The sequence below is a fragment of the Phodopus roborovskii genome, unplaced genomic scaffold (assembly GCF_943737965.1).
Source record: "Phodopus roborovskii unplaced genomic scaffold, PHOROB, whole genome shotgun sequence".
Classification (NCBI taxonomy): Eukaryota; Metazoa; Chordata; class Mammalia; order Rodentia; family Cricetidae; genus Phodopus; species Phodopus roborovskii.
Window position 1 is genome coordinate 20,540,561 of NW_026125295.1, and position 21,990 is coordinate 20,562,550.

Consider the following 21,990-nt stretch of genomic DNA (forward strand, 5'->3'; position numbering starts at 1 on the left):
TAGCCACACTGCAGGTTAGTCACACTGCAGGTTAGCCACACTGCAGGTTAGTCACACTGGAGGTTAACCACACTGGAGGTTAACTACACTGGAGGTTAGCCACACTGCAGGTTAGTCACACTGGAGGTTAACTACACTGGAGGTTAGCCACACTGCAGGTTAGTCACACTGGAGGTTAACTACACTGGAGGTTAGCCACACTGCAGGTTAGTCACACTGGAGGTTAACTACACTGGAGGTTAGCCACACTGCAGGTTAGTCACACTGGAGGTTAACTACACTGGAGGTTAGCCACACTGTAGGTTAGCCACACTGCAGGTTAGTCACACTGGAGGTTAACTACACTGGAGGTTAGCCACACTGCAGGTTAGCCATACTACAGGTTAACTACACTGGAAGTTAGCCACACTGGAGGTTAGCCATGCTGCAGGTTAACTACACTGGAGGTTAGCCATGCTGCAGGTAAGCCATGCTGGAGGTTAGCTACACTGCGGGTTTACTTACTGAGACCAAAGCAGACAGCAGAGAGTTCTTCTGAGAATAGTGTTCTGTTGCTGTGAAGGGACACCATGAAAGCATTTAATAGTGGTTTGCTTACAGTTTTAGAGGTTTAGCCCATTGTCATCATGTTGGGAAGCACGGTGGCTCACAGGCAGACGCGGTGCTGGAGAGGTAGCTGAGAGAGTTCCACATTCTGATCCACAGGCAGCAGGAAGAGAGAAACTCTGGGCTTGGCATGAGCATTTTAAAGCCTCAAAGCCCACCCCAGTGACACTTCTTCCAATAAGACTAAACCTTCTAATCCATTCAAATGGTGCCACTCCCCGGTTCTCATATCTGAGAGCCTGTGGGGGCCATTCTCATTTATACCACTGCAGTGTGGCTCGGAAATCAAGTCTTCAGCCTGTGGACATCTTGAATCCCAGCCTCCTCCCACCACCAGGTCTCTGTCTCCTCCCCTGCATTTGTCTTGGTTGAGTGAACTCCCAAGTAGGCCTGGTGACTTGAGTCTGATGGTGTGGAAATCTGATTTCAGGACACATCCTACCTGTTTATCACTGGCCCTGAGGTTGTGAAGTCTGTTACCAATGAGGATGTCACTCAGGAGCAGCTGGGTGGTGCCAAGACTCACACCACTGTGTCAGGTGAGAGGTGTGAATGTGATCTTCCTGCTCTCAAAATGTGAAGCGACTGCCATGCAGGGTGGTGGTGATGGTATCTTTCTTGCACAAATAAAGCCTGTCTGAGGGGTCAGAGAAGGGAGCTGGCCACTAGCAAACCATAGAGGTCTGTACAGACATTCAGAAAATGACGTAGCTGGGCAGAAACAGGATATAAGCAGGGAGAAACAGGAAAATGCTCTCTTCTCTGCTGAGACACTTAGGAGGTAATGTGTGCTGTGGCTTTTTTCTTTTAATTATAAAACTGTTGGCCAATAGGTCTTCTTACTGGCTAGCTCTCTCTTACTTATTAACCCATAATTACTAATCTATGTAAATACATACATGGCTTTATATTACCAGAGAACACCTGGTGTGTCCTATCTTCCCCGTCTTTACACGGTGTTTCTTTGCGGCCTCTCTTCCCAGCGTTCTCCTCTTCTCCTCATCCTGCTTATCTTCCTGCCTCTACTAGTCAATCAGTGTTTTATTTATTCATCAACCAATAACAGAAACATATATACAGAAGGACATCCCCCATCACATGGTGGTGAAAAGTTGTTAAAAATGTCACTTCACCAACAGCACTGTGACATAACCACCACAGATTGCAGCCTCAGACTTAAGTAGTAGGTTATTACTAATGTCCCCCACCCACACCCCTGTGCTGCACACAGGCTAGGCCAGCTCTTCTCCACAGGCCCTCACTGTCCATAAAGTGACCTTCGAGCCCATAAGTACATATATATATGTGTATATATATATATGTACATATATAAATCACATCGTAAGTAGATGTGATTTATATATGTACAACTGAACTTGCAGAGGAATGGTCTGGAATGGTATCTTGTGACTTACCGTTGGCATTGAAGCAAAAGTTTTTCCCATCACACCCCACTGCACCCTAAATATTCTAGCTGCTGGAAGTACAAGCAGTCACGAGCCAACTTTGTTTCTATGTATTCGATAACTTTGGACAGTTCATATAAATCCAGTCATTCAATAATCATGTCTTTTAAAAATTTTTAGTAGTGTGTATTTATTGTACAAAATGTTTCCATTTTCATGCATGTCCGTCAGGTACTTTGTATTTACCCCATGTCCCTCTCTTGTCTCCCGCTTTTGATTCTCTTTCTCCTCTCAGATTTGAACTTTTATGTGGGCATGTGTGTGTGTGTGTGTGTGTGTGTGTGTGTATACATTGCATTTTGTGTGAATGTGGTGAGGGGCATGCCACAGTGTTCATATGGAGGTTGTAGAACATCTGGTGGGAACTGGTTCTGTCTCTTTATTATGTGGGTCCCAGGGATCAAACTGAGATTGTCTGGCTTGGCCACAAGTACCTTTTCCTGCTGAGCCATCTCGCTGGCCCATGCTTATATGCTTTTTAAAGTCTCAATTCCACATAATGCGTTGATATATAAGTAATTAAATTATTTATTTTAGAGATAGGATCTCACTAAATTGCCCAGACTGGCCTCAAATTCTTAATCCTCCTGCCTCAGCTTCTTGAGAGCTGAGATTACAGATGTGGGCTCCCATTCACTGCCCTGTACCCCCTCACCTCCCACCCCTGTGATGGAGATTACACCCAGAGCATCCAGCATGCTAGAGAGTTGCTATCTATACCTCTGAGCCCCAGGCCAGCCCCAGCCGCAACCTGTCTTGTTTATCCACTAACAGACATTTGGGTTTTATAACATATATATATATATATATATATATATATATATATATGCATATATATATATTTGTGGTTTTATAACATATATATGTTTGTGTTTATAGCATAATATCCTTTTATAAACATTTGCATGACATTTTTATTTCTTGCTGGCACATGTCCAGGTATGTGTGGAATAGCTGTTGATCTTTTTGAGGAACCTGCCAGACTGCCTTCCAGAATGTTGTGCCAGTTTATAAATGCTTTTTAAATGCTAGCGTTCAGTCTTGTTGAGATGACTCCTTTCAGCAGATAGTCATCGAGTACCTGTGTGTGAAGCATTGTGCTAGGTGCTGGGAACATGTCTGCGGAGACATCACAACCCTGTGCACGCGGCAGTTGCTTACTAGTAAGGGAGATGGGTAACACAAAACACAAGTAGAACATCGTGTAGAACATTCAAGATGCTAAGTTCTGTGGGAGAACAGGCTGTCAGACATTGGGTGTTGAGCTTCCACCCATAGGACTCACAGTGAGGGTGCTAGATGAATATACCTGAAGAGGTTCCCTGTGGGTATTGAGGGGGAAGCATCCAGGCATGGGCAATAGCTTATACAGAGGCCAAGGCGTAGAGGAGTGATCACTGCATGATGAACAATGATACCCTGATTTCACATAGAAATCTCCCTCTGGCTGCTCTGAGGACGGGGATTTATGGGGCAGTAGTGGAAGCAGATGGTCTAGGTGAGAGTGCTTGGCTCTGCCTGGGGCCTTTTTTTGGCTAGTTTTTATTTCTAAACACTCCAGAATGATGGCTTGACCCCTCTGTAGTGAGATACCAGCACACCCGCACCCCTCCTCGGAGCCAGGGCGTTCCCCTTTCCTTCTGCTGTGTCCGAGCCCATTGTGTGCCAGGCAGCTTCCTTGGTAAGAGGCAGTGAGCAGCTGTGGGGAAGCTGGTGTGGAGTCGTGTCCCACTGCACACAGAGCAGGGAAGTGTGCAGGACCCACAGTGCAGGGAGTGTGGGCTGGCAGAACAGCGTGTGGGCTGTCCATCCCGGACAAAACCGAGGACAGAGCTGTGGTTAGTGTCTGCCAAGCTGGAGATGCCTGCGAGCATCTTCGCATGTCATCTGTCGGTGACCGCTGGCCCCTGGGCCTTGCATCCTTTCTGTGTTCTCAGGTGTGGCCCATAGAGCTTTCGACAATGATGTGGATGCCCTGTGTAATCTTCGTGAGTTCTTCAATTACCTGCCCCTCAGCAGCCAGGACCCAGCTCCAGTCCGAGAGTGCCATGACCCCAGGTGGGTGGCGGCAGGCTTGTCCTTCTCTGGCCTTCTGGCCTCTCTGTCCTGACAGGACTTCAGTTCAGCTTGGAGCAGAGATGTCAACACAGCCCCAGCTGTGGTGATGTTCTGGGCATCTGGGGGTGGGAGAGACTACACAAGTTTGTTAAGACTTTGGAGTTGTCCAGAAATGGAGATGGAAGCTTTTTAGGTCTAGATAAGGAAACAGCCAAAGTGAAGTCAGCAGCGTGGCCTCAGGAGATGTGCTCCTGTGTTGGCCTGAGGGTGGAGCTTTGCTGAGCTCCTTGTAAAGACTTCAGATCCAGTGTGCAAGCTGGGTGTGGTGACCACACCTTTAACCCACCCCACCCCCGGCACTCAAGAGGCAGAGGCAGGCGGATCTGAGTTTGAGGCCAGCCTGCTACAGAGAGTTCCTGGACAGCCATGACTCCCAGAGAAGCCCTTTCTCAGAAAACAAAAAGACCCCAGATCCCCTTGCTTTGGGCCCTTTGGCCACAGAGCAGGGTGGAGGCCCGGCAGGGAACCCTTGTCCTGCTTCTGTTTCTTCAGATTACAAAACTCACTTGACCTGACCTTCCTTGATGGAATTCTTCAGAATTGCATCCGGTGGTTAGAGGCTGTCCTCGTGTACCTAGGCTCAGAACTATGTCCCCAGGGCCCCACTCCTCAGTGGACACACCTCATGGGGCCACAGAAAGGGTGGCTTACAAGGAAGCAGCTCTTTTCTGAGTATTTATATACTATTTGGTGTTTTTGAAGGGTGTGGCCGAGGGTCCCAGGGTGTCTGAGTAGCCTACCTTGACCCAGGGAAGCTGTTTAAGTGACCCATAACAACATAAGGACCGACTGCATTTTCAGCGGAGGTGGAGCCTAGTACACAGCAGAGCTTTCTGGGAAGTTGGTTTTGTGTGTGCTGCATGGTATGGCCAAGGAAAGACCCTCTACTTGAGGGGAGGGGTCACTCTAGTACCTGGCTGCCCACGTGGAAGGGGCAGGAAGGGCTAAGAGCCTGGTGGAGAGAGGAGGTTTGCGGGGTGTGATCTGTTGGGTTCTTCAGTGAAGTGGGCACAAGCCCTGGCTTGATCTCCCTACCATGGCAGAGAAAGAGCCACAGGCCAGGGTGTGACTGTTTGGTCCCAAGTGATTCTGTCCAGTGGGCCTGAGCTTTGCTGCTTAAAGGGGCCATAGCTGGTTAACCTGCGGCGGGGGTCAGGAGGCGATTGAGAACCCCTGCCGTTCCTTGCTCTTCTGTCTTAGATGCTCCAGGAAGTCAGAGCAGGGTGCCCGAGCTTTGTCCTGTCACCTACAGTGTCCTTTACAGTCCATGGTGTGTCTCTAGCATAGGAAACATTCCAGAAGGGCAAACGAAAGAGCTACAATAGTAATCTTATTTTTCTGCAGTTTTTTTGTTTTCTGTTTTTAAATCACGTGAGCTGGTATTGCACTCAGGTTCTGTTTAGTGACATAATGACAAAGGCTTCTGTGAAGGTCCAGTGAGGACACGTCATCCAGCCCATGTGTTGTGCTTACTTCATTCCCTTCTTGGCTTCCCCAGGGTGGTAGTTTTTATGCTCATCCCATTTGTCTTTTCTAGTGACCGCCTGGTTCCTGAGCTGGACACAATCGTCCCTTTGGAGTCAAGCAAAGCCTACGACATGCTGGACATCATACACTCAGTAAGCGCCCTGTCCTGTCCTGCCTGTCGTCACTCAGCCTCAGCCATGGTCATTGTGCTTTGGCCTAGCAGGGTGTATGTGACTTGGTCTCAATGTCAGCACAGGTAGGAAATGCGGTGGCCGGTGGCCAGGGCCATCAGGCAGGATGTTCTGGTACGAGCTAGTGGCTCTAACATCTCGAGGGCTCAGATGGACTTCAGGGCCAGCAGAGCTCAGGGAACTTAGAAGGCACCAAGGTGCACAGAATTGGTGACATATTCTGGCTTGGAGTGGGACAGGGTTGATCTTTGTTGGGTGTTACTGTTAGGCCCCTCTGGTCAGGATACCTTGTCTTCCTAGAGAGTGAGGAGTGTGAAGTCAGGATGCCTGGCCCCTCTTCCTTCCTGTACCTGTGCCCTGGTTTGATCAGGAAGACAGCTGTTGGGCTCTGGGCACATTTGCAGGTGACAGGTGTCTCCTTCACACGCTTTTCCTAGCAGCTCTTGCTGGGTGGAATGTCGATGGTTCTGTGGGCTTATTCTGGGAGCCTGCTGCCCCTCCTCAGGGCTGTGCTCTGTATCATTGGGCAACAAATTTTACTATAAACCCCGGGGTAACATTCACAAAAGATTTTGAATGGGGGCAGAAGGAAAACATTAAGTTTGATAAAACAAAAGTTACAAATAATTGGCTGGTGCAGTAGGCATAAAAGTGCTGCACCGAGCTGGCCTGAGGGTGAGGCCCAGGACCTCCTGGTAAAAAGAGCTGACTCCACAAGTTGTTATCTGACCTCCATATGTAAGCACACTGTGGCATACATGTTCACGCATGCACGCGCGCACACACACATACACATACACGTGTACACACACACACACACACACACACACACACACACGTTTTAATACTTTGCAGAGAGGATACCATGGCTGATCTTGGTTGTCAACTGGACTGCATCTGGATCAGTCAAAACCGGAGTTGCCAGGAACTCTTGTGAGGGATTTTGTTAGTCAGATTATTGAAGTAGAAAGACTCAACCTAAATCTTGGCTACACTTCTGGGGCAGCCCGGATAAAGAACACAGAAGAAGGGGACTTTGCCTGCACCCTCACTCCACTGGCAAGTTCATCTGTCCTGTTTCTGTGGACAGAATTAAATCCAACTCCTTCAGGGTCTCAGCACAGGCTGAAGGCCAGCCACTCTCCAGGGTCCAGTTGGGACAGCTGAAGCATACAGACCTGAGAACTGAACAGCCACCAGATTGTTAGGCTTTCTGTCATCAGAGAGCCAGTGTGGGAATACCTTCCCTTTTCATCTACAGCTGTCGCTGTATGTGTGTACCGTCAGTTCTGTCCCTTTATAGAGCCTTGATTAATACAGTCGGCTCAGTGATTAAGACACTTGCTGCTCTTACAGAAGACCCAAGCTTTGGTCACAACATCCACACAACATCTCACAACCATCTAACTCCAGCTCCGGGATCCGATGTCGCCGCCTTGTGGCGTCTGCAGGCACTACACACACATGATATACATATGCACACCAAACACTCATACACATGGAAAATATTTTAAAATTATAAACAATACTGCTCTAGACTATAAATGCTTAATGACTAAAACAAAAGTACCCCAATACCTGGAAAGAAATCTGTTAAACAGTTCCCAAAGGAAAATATGAACTAAATGTCAGAATTCTATTTTTTTTGAGACAGGATAACCTGTCTGTGTAACCACCCTGGCTGTCTTGGACTGGCTTTGAACTCACAGAGATCCTCCTGTCTCTGCTTCCCAAGTGCTGGGATTAAAGGCGTGACCCACAATGTCCTACTGAATGACAGAATTCTAATATTGAATGAAAACTGGGTATCAAAATTTCTGGATTGTGCCTCAAACAGACATAGAAGAATATGTGTCTTGAAACTGTAAAAATGACAGAAATGATTAGGCAAATTTAGTTCCCATCTGAAAAATATAGGGACCTTTTCCCAGAAAACAAATATATCACAACTACAGATCAGGGAAGAAATTGGTAATGCAGGAGGTATAAGCAAATGGAGATATGCCCGTGTTCCTTAACATGGGTTAGTATAAGGTGCCAATTCCTCCTAAGTTTATAATTTGAAGGCAGCCTGAATAGATGCTTTTATAGAACTAGGCAAGTTTATACGTAGGTACACGGATCACTGGGAATACTGCAAAAGCTACAAATAGGGCTAGCTTTGTCTTCCTTACAGCTTGTTCAGCTAAAACAGTGAGGGTCGGGCATGTAAATAGACCAGTGGAGAGGAACGGAAGAGCTAGAGATAGACCCAGGAGAGTTTTAGTGGATGATAAAAATAGATCCAAGCCCAGAAGCAAGGTTGCTTTTCTTAATGCTATGACAACTTGAGAGCCACTTGGAGGCAGACTGTATATCATGTGGCTGAAGAGGGACAGCTGAATGTGGGTCTGGAGGCTGTGAGCTCAGCACCTTGGAGGATGAAGCAGGAGAAACCTGAGTTCCAGGTCAGCCAACAAGAGACCCTGCAGAAGCAAGCAATTTCCTGAGTTGGAGGGGCGTGTCTTGAAAAAACAAATTTCATTGACTTATTTCTTATATGTCAAATTGACTAGAAGTAAAGTTTGAATGCTATCCATTGCAAGCCTGTGGGATGCAGTTCCTCTCATTACCACAAGATGATGGGAGCCACTTAGGATTGCCACGGTATCCCAAACATGACAAAATTACACATATCCTGACCAGGAAGGCACTCTTCACCCAATGACTTGGTTTTTGTATTCGAGTTGTTATGATGGACAGTTGTTATGATGGACAGTTGTTATGATGGACAGTTGTTATGATGGACAGTGAATACTGATGCATTAAAAATTAAAAGGACCAGAGACTGGATCCCTGAAAGTGCCAGCTGCTCGAGTCTGTGTGAGATGGGGTAGTGAGAATTAGTGCTGCATTCGCCACCATTGTGGGGAGAAAGAATGGTAGGAAATGTTAGAGAGGAGTCTGGGTAAGGGTCCATGAGTACTTTTTGTACTGTTTAACAAAGATGTGTGTGTATGGTGTGTGTGTGTGTGTGTGTGTGTGTGTGTGTGTGTGTGTGTAAAACATAAGTGTAGTACCTGTCAAGGTCAGAAGAGGGTGCTGGATCACCTGGAGCTGGACTTACAGGTGGCTGTCAGCTGCCCGGCCTGGGTGCTGGTAACCAAACTCAGGTCTCTGCCAGAGCAGCAAAGGCTCCCAACCTCTGAGCCATCTCTCCAGCCCTTTTGTACTATTCTTGATGATGGTTTGTTTGTTTGGTTTTCAAGACAGGGTTTCTCTGTGCAGCCTTGGCTGGCCTCAAACCCAGAGATCTGTCTGCCCCTCAGTGTGTACCATCACTACTCGGCTGTTCTTAACATTGTTATGTAAGCTTGAAATTAGTTCATACAAATTGCCATATTTAATGCCAGTTTCATATTTTAGAATTTTTACAATAAGCTGTGTGAGAGGGTCCCACCCCACCCTCTGCAACACTGGAGAGATAGGATGGCTGAGCTGGGCTGTCTGTTGTCCTTTGTAAGGCTCTGTGGTTATGTATCGTAGCATTTTTTTTTTTTTAAATATCAATCATTTTGAGCTCAGGTGGAAATTTATTCCTACAGGTGATTGACGAGAGAGAGTTTTTTGAGATCATGCCCAATTACGCAAAGAACATTGTTGTTGGCTTTGCAAGAATGAATGGGAGGACCGTTGGAATTGTCGGCAACCAGCCCAAGGTGGCCTCAGGTAGGACGTGGGCTCTAGAAACCTCTGATTGGGTTTGGACACCAGGGCTGCTTGAACTCTTGGTGTCCGTCTGCCTTCTGCCCTCTGTGACCAGGGGAGAAACTCGAAGGCATGGGTGAAGGAGGTGTCTTCCTGCTCTCGGGCTTAAAGATGCAGTTCCTTCTTAGCCTAGGTCTGTGATTTTCAGGGTTGGCTTTCTCTTCTCCCATGTCAAGGGGGCTGGTGTCTTCCTTGTGTCTTCAGTGGCTGCAGATGCCATAGTCAGCACCCAAGACACGAACAGCACCTCTCACCTCGGGTGACATGGCCAGGTCTAAGTCCTAGCTGGCTGAGGGGATCCCCTCATAGCTGAGCCAAGCCGTTGGGGACTGTCAGAGCAGCCTCTCTTTACCGTTGTCCCTTAACATGAAAAACATGTTACTGTCTACAGGTGTGGTAGCACATGCTTGTATCATGACACTAGGTTGGGTGAAGTAGGAGAACCCTGAGTTCAAGGTCAGCCTGGCTTGCAGAGCAAGAAACGGCCACAGCAACAGAAATCATACCACATGGTGGTTTTCCTCATGAGCATTTAATACATTCACTGTGGGCCACATCACCTTTCAAGACCTTAGGCACATACTTATGTCTCATTAACAGCAATTTCCACCTACTCCTAACTGCAGCTTTTGGTCATCTGACTATCATCCATCTATCCACCTATCCATCCATCCATCCATCCATCCATCCATCCATATCATCCATCCACCTATCCATCCATCATCTATCCATCCATCTATCATCTACTATCATCTGACCATCCATCCATCTATCATCTATCCATCCATCCACCCATCCATCTATCTATCAATTTCTATCATCTATTTATCTATCCATCTATCATCTATATCTGTCTATATCATCTATCCATTATCTATCTCTATATCTATCTATCTATCTATCTATCTATCTATCTATCTATCTATCTATCATCTCCCCCTTCCAATCTCTCTCTGTCAGATAGGTTTGTATCCCTGGCTGGCCTCAGACTCATAGAACTCCACCTGCCTCTGCTTCCCCATTGCTCAGCACTGGGGTTAAAGGTGTGTACCACCATGTTTGGGTTGTTCCGTGTCTTCTCTAAGCATTGTGCTTAGGTTTGGTTAAATGTGAGTTAATTTAGGTGTGCACCACTACTGTCCAGCTGGGTTCTATTTTTTAAATATACTTTATGTAAATAAACTAAAAAAATCGTGTGTGTGTGTGTGTGTGTGTGTGTGTGTAATTGATATGGGCACATGTTTGTTCACACTTTTTATGTACAGTATTCTGAACTTCAGCTGTCATATTCAAAATGATAGGCTGTTTGTTTGTTTCTATGTTTTGAGACAGGGTTTCTCTGTGTAACAGCCCTGGCTGTCCTGGAACTCACTCTGTAGATCAGGGTGGCCTCGAACTCACAGAGATCCACCTGTCTCTGCTTCCTGAGTGCTGGGACTGAAGGTGTGGGCCACCACCACCCAGCTTCTGTGTGCCTTTTTTTATAAAGCCTGTTTGAGGCACAGGCTCTCTACGTAGCCCAGGCTCTCTTGGAACTCACTACATAGACCAGGCTAGCCTCGAACTCACAGTGATCCTCCTACACCTGCCTCAAAAGTGCTGGGATTTAAGACGTGTGCCATCACACCTGGAATTATATGATTTTCTTACTGGATTAACTAGTAGAATAAGGAACAGCAGTGAGTGGGTCTCTCTAAACAAACAGCCTTGGCTGACCTGGAACTCAGTGTGTAGACTAGGCTGGCTTCCAGCCTGCTATGTTAGCTTGCCCCTGTCTGTGTTGGAATTGATTTCCTGGGAGAGCCACTACTCTCACCACGAGAAGGGATGGTGGCTGAATGATTTTGGTAGATGTTCTTTATACAATTTATAATAGTCTCCTCTATTTCTAATAAGCTGGGGGGCTTTTCCCCTTTTGTTTATCTTAAATGGTCATTGGATTTTGCTTAATGCTTTCTCTCCATTTATTAATATGGAGGGTGACTTTTTCTTTAGCCTGTTAATTTGACAAATTATCACATTAACTGCTTTTCAATTGTTGAACTAAACTTGCTTACCTGAGTTAAATATCATTTGGTTGTGATATATAGTTATTTTCATTCATTGTTGTTTTCAGGGTTTATTGACCTTTTTATGTGTTGGTGAGAGATGTCATTTTCTGGTGTCTGGTTTTAGTGTTATAGGAATACTGTTGTCATGAGTGAGTTAGGTCATATTCCCTCTGCTTTTTATCTCCTTGACAAGATTGTACAGAAAATGGTAAAGGCTCACCGTCAGGCCTGTCTGGGCTTCATTTATTTTTAAAGTGATAATGAACAGAAATTAGAGTTACGGACTGAACGACTGTGATCCTGGCTGTTTGCTTATATAGTTCCCTTCACGCAGGTCTCGATTTCTTCACATAGTTTTGTGTTGTGCCTGGCCGCCTCTCTGCCTTCCCCAGAGCACTTGGGGAGCATTTACTGCAGAGTGTGTCTGGGACAGTGGTCCTCAACTTTCCTAATGCTGCCACCCCTTAATACAGACCCTCATGTTGTGGTGACCCCAACCATAAAATTATTTTCTTGACTATTTCATAACTGTAATTTTGCTGTTGTTAGGAATCGTAATATAAATATCTGATATACAGGATGACCTCAGGTGACCCCAGTGAAAGGGTCATTCAACCCCCAAGGGGGTTACAACCCGCAGGTTGAGAACCACTGGTCTAGGGTGACAGACTCCTCAGCCTACCTGCTTATCTTGGGATGCCTTCACTTCCCACCTTTTCTTCCTCTTTGAACCACTGTTGGTACAGAATTATTAGTTTTATTCATTTAGCATTTAAATATGTCATTTGTCTTCTGGCCTCCGACATGTCTGCAGAAATAGCATTTTGCTAATCTAATTGAAGACCCATTGCATGCAGGAGTCATGTTGCTTGCAGCCCTGAGGGGCTCTCTTGGTTCCCCAGAAGTTTCACTATAACTCTCTCTCTCTGTCTCTCTCTCTTCAAAACAGGGCTTCTTTGTATGACAGCTCTGGCTGTCTTGGAACTTGCACTGTAGACCAGGCTGGCCCTGAACTCGTACCCAGACCTACTTCTGTCTCCCAAATGCTGGGATCAAAGGCTTGCACCACCACCACCTGGCTATAATCTCTCTTAGTACAAGTGTGTGAATTTATCCCGCTTGAATTTAGAGTTTCTGGTTTTTGTAATTTCATGTCCTATCCAATCTGAGGAGTTTTCGGATACTTGTACAAATCTTTGTGCCATTGTCCCAATTGCTCTCGCTCCTGGCACACTGTGTAATGTGGACAACTTCCCGGTTAACTTATGGGTCTGTGAGGTGTGTGAGTGTTTTTGTTTATCCCCCACATCTGTTGGTCATCCTTCTGCCTGCTCAGGGCCCCGCTGAGCTGAGCCTCTAGTAGATTTCCACTTCAGTCACTGCACTTTTCAGCCCCAGAAGTTTTTAGGTTATTTTTTTAATACGTTGCCTCTTCCTGGTTTTCTTTCTTTCTTCCTTTCTCTCTCTCTTTCTACATTGTTTCCTTGATTCCCATTGTTTGTTGTCATATTTTCCTGTACCTCCATAAATGTATTTAGGACTGGGGTTTGGGCTGGTGTAATGGCTTGCTTTCATTTTAGCACTTAGGAGGCAGGCAGATCTCTGAGTTCGAGGCCAGCCTGGTCTATAATCAAGTTCCAGGACAGTCTAGGGCTACTTAGTATGACCTTGTGTCAAACAAACAAACACACACACATACACACACACACAAAAACATACTGTTGGCTTAAAGTCTTTGTCTAGTGCATTTACTGTCCACGCAAATCTGAATAACAGTAGTTTCCCTGTGTGCATTATTTGTTTACTTATTTGAGACAGTTTCACTAAATAACCCAGGGTGGCTGCAGTCTCTGGTCTTTCCTCCCTTGGTCCTTGAGTTTCTAGGATCCCAGAATGCAGCAGCAGCTCTCATGAACGCCCAGCCCCTTGCAGTTTTGCTGTGCCTACAGGGTAGGAACTCCAGCCTCACACCGGCCCCTCGCCCTTAGCGTTGTTCTCTGATACACGGTTGAATGCCGAATTTGCCCACTTGTGGACGTCTTCTCTCCAGCATTTTCTAGAGACTATCCATTATTTTCTTGTATGTGCCCGGGGGTTTGCCTGATTGCATGTGTGCTCCACGTGCTGCAGTGCCCACGGAGGCCAGAAGACGGAAGACCATAGGACACGGATCAGCTGGGGCTGGAGTTACAGCGGGTTTTGAGCCTCTGTGTGGGTGCTGGGAATCAAACCCAGGTCCTCTGGAAGAGCAGCCAGTTCTCCTCGCCATGAGTCTTCTCTCCAGTCCTAAGACCATGTTCTGTGTTGCCTGTGTTCATCTTTTGTCACAGTCATTCACCCGCTGCCCTTAGGTCATGTTCAGCCAGTATTATGACATTTTATTTTTTTCAGGAGCCGAACAGAAGCAAGCACACAAGGAAACCAAGTGTCCTAGCTTCATTTGCAATGTGTTTTCATTTGTCTTGACATTAAGGTGTTTTCTGGTTTTCTCAGGCCTCTTCTGGTTGCGTTTCTGGGCTTAGACCTACAGCTGCTTTCTAAATTCCCCATACACACACAGCTACTAATGAACGTGCAGCTTAGTGGTAGAGTCCTGCCGAGCCTACGCATGCGCCGGATTTGAGTGTCAGTGCTTCCCCTCCATCCCCACCCCAAGGTTCCAGCTCTCAGGTTCTTCCTGAGATGCGCCTGGCAGTGTGCCGGTTACACACACTCTTGTCATCACGTAGGACAGGCGTTGCCCATTGTTGCGGTGTTTCCCGAGGGAGCCTCACTTTTGGGTTTTTAGGTCTGTGGTGGCTCCCAGGGTTCTGTGTGTGCTCTGGCCATGGCTTCTTTGTAGAACTGGGGACTTTTTCTTGATTTATGGCTGTTCAATCTCTGTCTTCCTTTTTCCCAGCAGGGGGTTGAGAGGAGGGATGGTGGCAGGGTCCTTCTGTGGAGCCCTGGCTGGCTAGGAACCTGCCAGTTACACCAGATGGGCCTTAACCATGTGACCCCCTTAGACCTCAGCCTTCCAGTTGTCAAAGTTGAGGTGTGCATGACCACACCTGGCCCTTACTCATTTAAAAATATTTCACATGTGTGTCTGGTGCTGGTGGAGGCCAGAAGATGGCATCAGATCCCCTGAGTGCTGGCTGTGAGCTGCCACGTGAATGCTGGGAACCGAACCTGGGTCCTCTGGAAGAATAGCTGGTGTTCTTAAGCGCTGAGCCATCTCTCCTTACTTTTTAAAATGGTTTTCTCTTCTGCATAGAATTTTTGGAAATCTGATAAAGTCCCACCTTGTGATGTTTTCATTTGTGGTTGGGGCTTCTTGGGCCTGAATTCTGCAGCTCTGGGCTTCATGGTTCGGCCCATGTCCTGTTGTGAATGGATTTGTTTGTATAAATGAGCTGCATAAACGGACTCTCATCCGTTTTCCATACTAGATACTTAGTTTTAAAAGCATGTTTGTGTGTGTTTGTATGTATGCACATGTGTGTGTGAGGGTGTGTGCATGCCATGGTACGTGTGTGAAGGTCTGCGGGCAACCTTCATGTTTAAGACAAGATCTCATCTCTCTGCATACAGCAGGCTGGCCCTGATCTTTGAGAGGATCGTCTCGCCTCTATTTCCTGTTTTGCCCTGGGCACTCTGGTATTACAGGTGCATGCGCTGGGGCTCTGCTTTTCTGTGGGGTAGGAACCCGCCAGTCACCGCACTTGCACAACATGAGCTTCAGCCTCTGGGTGGTCTCTAGCTCTGCCCATCAGCGTTTCTCACGAGGCCCTTTACCCCCTCAGCGACCACCCCGGTACCTGCTGCGTTTTGTCACATAGATCTTGTTTTGCTGTGGCTCCTAGCTGTCCTTAGCCTGTCACACTAACCCTGATTACTGTAGCTTTAGTCTTTGGTGTTGTTTTTGTTCTTTGTTTTTATGGTTTTTTAGAGACAGGGTTTCTCTGTGTAACATCCTTGGCTGCCCTGGAACTCATTTTGTAGATCAGGCTGGCCTCGAACTCGCAGAGATCTGCCTGCCACAGCCTCCTGAGTTAGTATTGGGATTAAAGGCGCGTGCCACCACAGCCAGCTAGTTTATAGTTCTTAATCTGGGTCATTTTGATGTCTTGGGGACATTTGGCACTGTTGAATGTGGTTTTAGCTGTCACAGATAGGGTAGGAGGCATGTCTCATGATAGAAGCCAGAGACACTGCTCAAAGTGCCATGCACAGCAAAGGTTTTCCTGATTGCCATCCCCAACTTCCAGTAGGAAGGCCTGTGTCATCAAGTTTGTACACACACACGTGTGTTGCTAGGAACGGGACCTAAGGTCTCATGCACTCTGGGCAAGTGTTCTGCCAAAGCTCAGTTTGCTGCCCAGCTGAGTTTGTGCAACAGTTTGATTGTTTCATCTTCATTGACTTATTACTATGGGTGCACATATGTGTAGATATGTTACAGTTTTAATACTTTAACTCCAAATGTATTAAAATGGCATAGGGATAATTTAGATAAAATGGAATTAAGAATTGAGATCGTCAGTCAGAGATGGTAGGTAGCAGCCCAGGTCCCTTGTCTAGAAGACCACTAGATCTTCTGTCCCCACAGCAAGTCCTCAGGGCACTGAGCAGTGTGGGGAGAGTGTGTCTTACCAGATTCATTCTTTTGGCTCATGAGTGTAAAAGACTGTTGATAAATTGCTTGATCAAATTGTAGGAATTTAATCACAATCCTCACTTGGTATTTTGTTTTATTTTATGTGTGTGAGTGTTTTGCCTACATGTATGTCTCTGTACCACATGTGTGCAGTGTCTCTGGAGGCCAGAAGAGGGTATTGAATCCTCTGAACTAGAGTTACAGATGGCTGTAATCCATGTAGATGCTGGAATCTGAACCTGGGTCCTCTGCAAGAACAGCCATTGCTCTTAACCACTGAACCATCTCTCTACCCCTACTGCTAGTTTTTAAACATGAATGGCTATCTAGCTGTGTTTTCTCTTTATCTGAGTCATCACAGAAAAATCTTTCTCCTTTGTCGTGTGTGTGTGTGTGTGTGTGTGTGTGGTATGTGTTCATGTTCATGTGTGATCACATGTATGTGTTGAGGTGGTAGGTCCACACAGGAGTTTCCCAGTAGCTCATCTCTATACTTTTGGGACAGGTTTATGTCTCTCGTCTGAACCCAGAGCTTGCTGATTGGTGCAGCCCGCCATGAGCCCCAGGAATCCCCACACCCTACCCCAGCACTGGAATTCTGTGATGATGTCACTATGGTGCCTAGCTTATCTTTAGGTGCTGGGAATCTGAATTCAAATCTTCAGGCTTGTGTGGCAAGCACTTTACAAATGAGCCATCTCTCCAGCCCTGATTTTATTATTTTGTGTGTATGTGTTACAATCAACTTTAATTTCTTTTTATTAAATTTATTCAGCCATGGCTTATTACTATGTTTCATTTGTTATTGTCACTATGTTTATGTGTTGATGGCTTTGATAACCCACTTTAAAAGTCTGTGAAGGTTTTTGCCTGTCTCTGTTGTCTTTACTTCAGGGCCATGTTCGTCTCAGAGATCAAGTCTGAAAGCCCCTTGAGGGTGTGGGGGACTTCCTGGTACGCACTAGAGGCCTGCTCAAGCCGATGTTTTAGAGCCAAGTCCTCTGGGCCTCCTACAATGCTGTAGGAGGTAGTGACTTCCTTATTCTGCAGATGAAGATCCTTGAGCTGGAAAGATAACTTCTCACGGGGGATAGCTTGATGGAACACAGAGCCAGAGTCCAGCTCTGCGTTCTCTAGAGCCACTCTGAGTGACAGCTACCTCTGCGGGTTCCCTCGGGGCGAACCAGGCTGGACTTCGGCTTTCAGCCTCTGGGAAAGAGCTTGGCTAGCAATCCCAGGCTGCTGTGTTCTGCCACTGGCATAGCAAAGCCTTGTTTGCCTGGCAGGAGCGTTTCTGATCGCAGTCAGATGAACCTGTGCAGCCTCGGAAGCCAGACCTGGGTGCTTGATGGGGAGTAGTTCCACTGTGGACGGAGCTGGGGTGTCTAGAAGCTTCCTGTAAACATCTCTCTCCATGTAGGGTGCTTGGACATTAATTCATCTGTGAAGGGAGCTCGTTTTGTCAGATTCTGTGATGCATTCAACATCCCACTCATCACTTTTGTTGATGTCCCTGGCTTCCTGCCTGGTGAGTCTTGGCACAGGTTGGGTGGGAGAGGTGGTTGTGCTCGGTGTGGGTTTCTCATGATCCCCCGAAGCTCTGACTTCTCTGTCTTGTGTTGTCCAGAAGATAGGGCCTTGTGAGGATTAGCCCTCTCTGAGGTTGTCACAGCCACGAAATCTTGCAAGGGCTCTAATGTTACCTGGTAACTCTTCCTCATGACCTAGGCACAGCGCAGGAATATGGTGGCATCATCCGACATGGCGCCAAGCTGCTCTATGCATTTGCTGAGGCAACTGTGCCCAAAATCACAGTCATCACCAGGAAGGTGAGGCCCTCCCCTCGGAGTCTGTCCCCTAGGAGCATGTCCCCTCATGCTCCCAGCAATATGTCCGAGGTGGCCTGCCCTGAGATGACCCGGTCTCCTGTGAAATGTCTATAGAGGGTTCTTTCTGGTCCACACATGTGTTGCAGGGGTGTCCATGGCAGAAAAGGTCAGCAGCAGCAGGTGGTGTGGACTATGAAGAGTCTGTTGGGCCAGAAGGGAATGGCCCGTCCATCTCCTTTAGCTTTCTGAAGTGTTTGGGGATATGATTTGCTTGTCCCTGCCATTGACACTCACCATTTGGTTTGTTCTAGGCCTATGGAGGTGCCTATGATGTCATGAGCTCCAAACACCTTCTTGGTGACACCAACTATGCCTGGCCCACAGCTGAGATTGCAGTCATGGGTGCAAAGGTAAAGGCATCTAGCGGAACTTTTCTGTGTCCAGGAACTCTCTTGAGAGAATCCTTGTGTGGCTGGGAATGTCGGAAGAGGCCAGATCAGGGCTGAAGGGATTAGAGCCTAAACCCTGGGAAGCCCCCTTGCTAGCCGTCCTCCTCCTCTCTTCCCAAAGGCAGGCACATTGATTGGCATCTTCATGGCAGAGGAAAGGGTAGCTTTGGGCAGGATCCCGGGAGAGAGAGTCACCTGAGTTTACCTTTGGGACAGAGCTTGTCACTACCACATCTCATCTCTTGGGGTGCCCAGAGCTACCCCTTTCTGCCACTAGAAGCTAAAGTTCTGTCTTTGATGGTTTTCTCGTGGCTTTGAGAGCTATCAGGGTTGAGCCAGGTGACTTTCCGGGGTTCCAGAGTGTTCCCACGAGAGGGCCAAGCCTTCCGCATGCGCTGTCTGGTCAGTGTCTTAGTTTGGGTTTTCTTGCTGTGAAGAGACACCATGAACGTAGTAACTCTCCTAAAGGAAAACACTTAACTGGACTGGCTTACAGTCTCAGATGTCTAGTCCATCGTCACCATGACAGGGTGCGGGCAGACATGGTGCCAGAAAAGGAGCTGAGAGCTCTCCATCCTCATCCGCAGGCAGCAGAGCAACTGTGAGCTACACTTGGTGTAGCTTGAGCATAGGAGACCTCAAAGCCTGTCTCCCGCCCACCCCGCTGTGACACACTCCCTAAGAGTACCATTCCCTGTGACACATGAGTCTATGGGGTCAGTCCTGTTCAAGCCACCACTGGCAGTGTGTTGTGTGCCCAGGCTTGGTAGTGGGGGACGAAAAACAGCCCTTGGTGGGCAACAGGCTAAACGTCCTGGCTTCAGAGAATGATAAGGAGTGCAGAGGCAGAGCGCAATGGGGTGGAACTGGAACTGCAGTCCAGCGTTCTGTCCTCAGCCCCAGAGCATGCTAGGTAGCTCCGTGTATTGCTGTCTCTGCTCTGATTGGCTGTGAGGTTCGCAGCCACAGAGCGACAGCAACTGATGGCTGTCTGGGTTGAGACCCCACTCTGGGGAAACCTTAACTCTTCTCACAGGGTGCTGTGGAGATCATCTTCAAAGGACACCAAGATGTGGAAGCCGCCCAGGCGGAGTATGTGGAGAAGTTCGCCAACCCTTTCCCTGCAGCTGTGAGAGGTGGGGCCTGGTGGAGGCTGGTGCTGTTCATCTGCCCAGTCATTTGCTTGTTCTTTCTAGAAAGTCTTGCGGTCATCTTTCGTCTTTGCAGTTGTATGTGTTGCCTGGGGAGTGGTGAATCTGGGACTGCACGGTGGGCCTGAGCGGCCTCATGGGGCTCTGTTTCTAGGTGATGGTCCAGTCATCCAGTCCACCCCAGCCCTGGCTAAAACCCTCCCTTCCCCTCACTGTGGTTTGGGCTTAGCTGGGGTTGTTCTCACAGTAGTCTGCTGCTGGCCTGACAGTCCAAGATGGCCTTTGACTGCTTGCTGGTTCTTCCTCACTTCTCGAGAGCAGTCCAGACTTGTTCTTGGTGTCCCAAAGTAGCTAAAAAGGACGGGAGCTTAGGCCCTGAGGCCTGGGTTCGGGAAGCCCCATTGTCACTTTTATCACATTGTATTGATAAAAGCAAGTCACAGAGCAGGGAAGAAAGCGGTCTCTCCATGGAGTAAACAAAATTTTACTGTATGAGGGTCCATGGACAGGGAGGAGAAGTTGTTTGTGTTTTCTTTCTTTTTACAAGTTTTGTTTTATTATTTACTTGTCTGTGTGTATGTATGGAGTGTGTGTGTGTGTGTGTGTGTGTGTGTGTGTGTGCACATGCCTACAGAGGCCAGAAGAGGGCGCCAGATCCCTTTGAGCTGGAGGTACAGGCAGTTCCAAACTACCTGAAGTAGGTTTAGTGATCAACGCGGGTCCCCTGGAAGAGCAGTCTCAACCCCCGAGCCATCTCTCCAGCCCCCTGAGTGTTTCTTAATTTTATTTCCTGTTGAGTCCATCCTGGCAGGGTGGACGCCCTGGATCAAGGCAGGGAGGGAGAGGCCACAATTTCCTTACCTTGTCTAGTGCTCCTATGCCAAAGGTTGGGAGCCCGGAAGAGTGTGAGGCCTCGGGTCCACCGAGGGTTTGTAGGTCTGACATCTCTCTGCTAGGTCAGGTACTGCCCACAGTGTGGGAGTGTGGCCAGAGTAGATGACGACTTCAGCCACCCTCACAACGATCTCCTTTTCTTTGATTTACCAGGGTTCGTGGATGACATCATCCAGCCATCCTCTACTCGTGCTCGGATATGTTCTGACCTGGAAGTCTTGGCCAGCAAGAAGGTCCATCGTCCTTGGAGGAAACACGCAAATATTCCATTGTGAACTGTTCAAAGGAAATAGATGAATAGTTGAACAACTGAACATTTGTAATCCTCCCCTGCCTTTTATAATCATGAAAAGTGGGATCTGTATACCTTGGAAGTTGATTAAATTTCAGAAAGAGTTCTTGTGCAAAATGATTTGCTGTATTAAAAGCTTGGTGTTTTTTGAGTAAATATTTTATTTTTATAGTGAAAATATTAGTCAAAACAAGAAAACCACAAGGAAAAAAAGAGAATTCTAGTATTGTTACCCAGAGCTCACCCTGGTTGGCACTAATGTTCTCATGTGGCCCTCAAAGGTCAACACACTGTAGCTTGGCCTCCTGTGTGGGTGAGGGTGAGAGGTCAGACATAACAGGGTACCAAGGTCAGCTTGGCCATGCTTTGTGCTCTTGAAGGTGTTCTGAGTTCTTAGTCTTTCCCTAGCTGCCTGCTGGCTATGTGATCTCTGCACACACATGCACACTCTCACACTCTGATCTTTGCACACACATGCACACTCACACTCACTCACTCTGTGACCTCTGCACACACATGCATGCACACTCACACTCTGATCTCTCTGCACACACATGCATGCACACTCACACTCTGATCTCTCTGCACACACGTGCATGCGCACTCACACTCTGTGATCTCTGCACACACATGCATGCACACTCACACTCTGATCTCTGCACACACATGCATGCACACTCACACTCTGTGATCTCTGCACACACGTGCATGCGCACTCACTCATACTCTGTGATCTATGCACACACATACACACACTCACACTCTGATCTCTGCATACACTCATTCACACTCTCCTGCATGCTTCATCATGCGATGCAGCTGGGATGGTTCTCGCCAGAGCTTTACCCACAGTAGTGCCTTGCAATTAGATCTCAGAGCTATGAGCTGACTAAACCACTATAAAAAGTTACCCGTGTCACCAGATCCACAAAGTACACACACACACACACACACACACACACACACACACGTGCACACACACTCACGGATGCAATGTGGAAACAGACTCATGGATACAGGGCAGTTATAACCAGTTCCCAAGTCCTTCCCTTCTGCCTAAGGGAGCTGGGAACCAACTATGGGTTCCGTG

At 47.4% G+C, this 21,990-nt stretch overlaps 1 protein-coding gene across 1 annotated transcript in view; it reads left to right on the forward strand.

Annotated features, from left to right (window-relative positions):
• The window catches only part of Pccb (propionyl-CoA carboxylase subunit beta), a 54,069-nt gene extending 33,063 nt beyond the window's left edge, over positions 1-21,006 (forward strand). Inside the window, exons 7-15 of the mRNA XM_051206287.1 lie at positions 1,037-1,145; positions 4,010-4,130; positions 5,728-5,809; positions 9,433-9,556; positions 17,706-17,813; positions 18,014-18,114; positions 18,426-18,524; positions 19,600-19,699; positions 20,762-21,006. Of these exons, the coding sequence (XP_051062244.1) occupies positions 1,037-1,145; positions 4,010-4,130; positions 5,728-5,809; positions 9,433-9,556; positions 17,706-17,813; positions 18,014-18,114; positions 18,426-18,524; positions 19,600-19,699; positions 20,762-20,883 (966 nt within the window). The 3' untranslated portion in view covers positions 20,884-21,006. The remainder of the gene's footprint in view (positions 1-1,036; positions 1,146-4,009; positions 4,131-5,727; positions 5,810-9,432; positions 9,557-17,705; positions 17,814-18,013; positions 18,115-18,425; positions 18,525-19,599; positions 19,700-20,761) is intronic.
• Positions 21,007-21,990: the final 984 nt, after the last annotated feature.